This window comes from Cyprinodon variegatus, unplaced genomic scaffold (genome assembly GCF_000732505.1).
Source record: "Cyprinodon variegatus isolate N-32 unplaced genomic scaffold, C_variegatus-1.0 Scaffold851, whole genome shotgun sequence".
Taxonomy (NCBI): Eukaryota; Metazoa; Chordata; class Actinopteri; order Cyprinodontiformes; family Cyprinodontidae; genus Cyprinodon; species Cyprinodon variegatus.
In genome coordinates, this window is record NW_015151304.1 from 230,844 (window position 1) to 232,381 (window position 1,538).

The 1,538-nt window shown below is 50.2% G+C and overlaps 1 protein-coding gene across 1 annotated transcript in view; it reads left to right on the plus strand.

The window, feature by feature from the left end:
* LOC107099254 (contactin-associated protein-like 2) overlaps positions 1 to 1,538 on the plus strand; it is a 47,578-nt gene that overhangs the window by 9,380 nt on the left and 36,660 nt on the right. Inside the window, exons 6-8 of the mRNA XM_015397309.1 lie at positions 68 to 211; positions 503 to 761; positions 950 to 1,099. Coding sequence (XP_015252795.1) covers positions 68 to 211; positions 503 to 761; positions 950 to 1,099 — 553 coding nt within the window. The remainder of the gene's footprint in view (positions 1 to 67; positions 212 to 502; positions 762 to 949; positions 1,100 to 1,538) is intronic.

A 1,538-nucleotide genomic window follows, 5' to 3' on the forward strand; every position in this document is an offset into this window, starting at 1 on the left:
ATGATGATGATGATGATGATGATGATGATGATGATGATGGTGGTGATGTCCCTCCATCTGTCTCCAGCTGTCCATCGGAGGACTTTCTGAATCAGCCAAAGCTGCTGTGGGTGGGAAGCAGAACTTCGTCGGCTGCATGGAAGGAATCACCTACAACCAGGAGAACATCACCAGCCTGGTGCGCAGGAGGAAGGTGGACACCTCCAGCTTCGTAAGAGCCCCCCTTCTTCTTCTTCCTTCTTATTCTTCTTCTGTGGTTCATGTTGAACGTTGGACCTCTGACAGCAGAGAGAGAAGATGGTGGTTTTTAATCGTTCTTGTTTGGACTGACAGGATCCAGACCTAAAGTCTGAGTTCAGAATCAGGAGCACTTCCTGTAGTGGCGTTAGCTTTAGCTGGGGGACGGCGGATGTCAGCTGACCCGCCGTCACCTGCCAGACACCCAGTCAATAATAGTGACAGAGATCACAGCCTTTAAAGAGTGTGTGGTGTTCCTCTGCAGCGGAACCTGACGTTCACCTGTGCCGAGTCCACCTACTTCCCCGTCTACTTTAATTGGTCGTCCTTCCTGCGGCTGCCGGGTCAGAGGGACAGCGACACGCTCTCAGTTAGCCTGTCCTTCAGGACGTGGAACCCCAACGGGGTGCTGATGTTCACCCAGCTGGCCGAGGGGTGGCTGGAGCTGGGGCTGATGGAGGGCAAGGTGACGGTCTACATAAACGTGACCCAGAAGAGGAGCACCAGGGTGGACATTTCATCAGGTGAGTCCACCTTTCCTGGAGCAGCGAGGACAGGGACCCCTCCAGTCACCATGGAAACCAGCATCCTTCTTTATTTGATGATAAAGCCACACAGAGCCAGAAATATTCCCCATAATCCTTTGCAGGACTGGTTTTGATTGAGACCTTTGTATATGGTTCTGATGGTGAAAAGTCTTTTTCTTCTGAAGGTTTAGGTCTGAACGACGGCCAATGGCACAGCGTCCATTTGAACGCTCTGGACAACTACGCCATGCTGACAGTGGATGGGGACGAGGCGTCCACCGTGAGGACGGCCATTCCTGCCCAGATCAAGACCGGAGGAACCTACTACTTTGGAGGTGATGGATTCTCTTCTCCTTATTTCTATAGTCATCCTGGGTCAGTCTCTAGATCCAGACCAACTAGATCATCCAGTCAGATTAAAGGTTTAACTTTTCTCAGGAAAACCAGCTGATTGCTTCCAATCCTACGTGTGGTTGGCTCACAGCAATCCCTCACGCTCAGCAGAAACTCCCCTTTAACAGGAAGAAACCTCCAGATGAACTGTGATGGGCAGCTAGAAGCTTAGTGCAGATCTATAGAACATAGACTGAAGAACAAGGATGAAACATTTTCAGTCACCAACAAAAACGACCTAAAAAGCTTCTTCTAATAATAAGATGCAGAATTTAATCTAAAGCTTGTCTTCAGGATGAGGTTAAAAAGCTCTTCAATGTCGGATGTTCCGTGGGACGGTCGGATGTTCCGTGGGACGGTCGGATGTTCCGTGGGACGGTC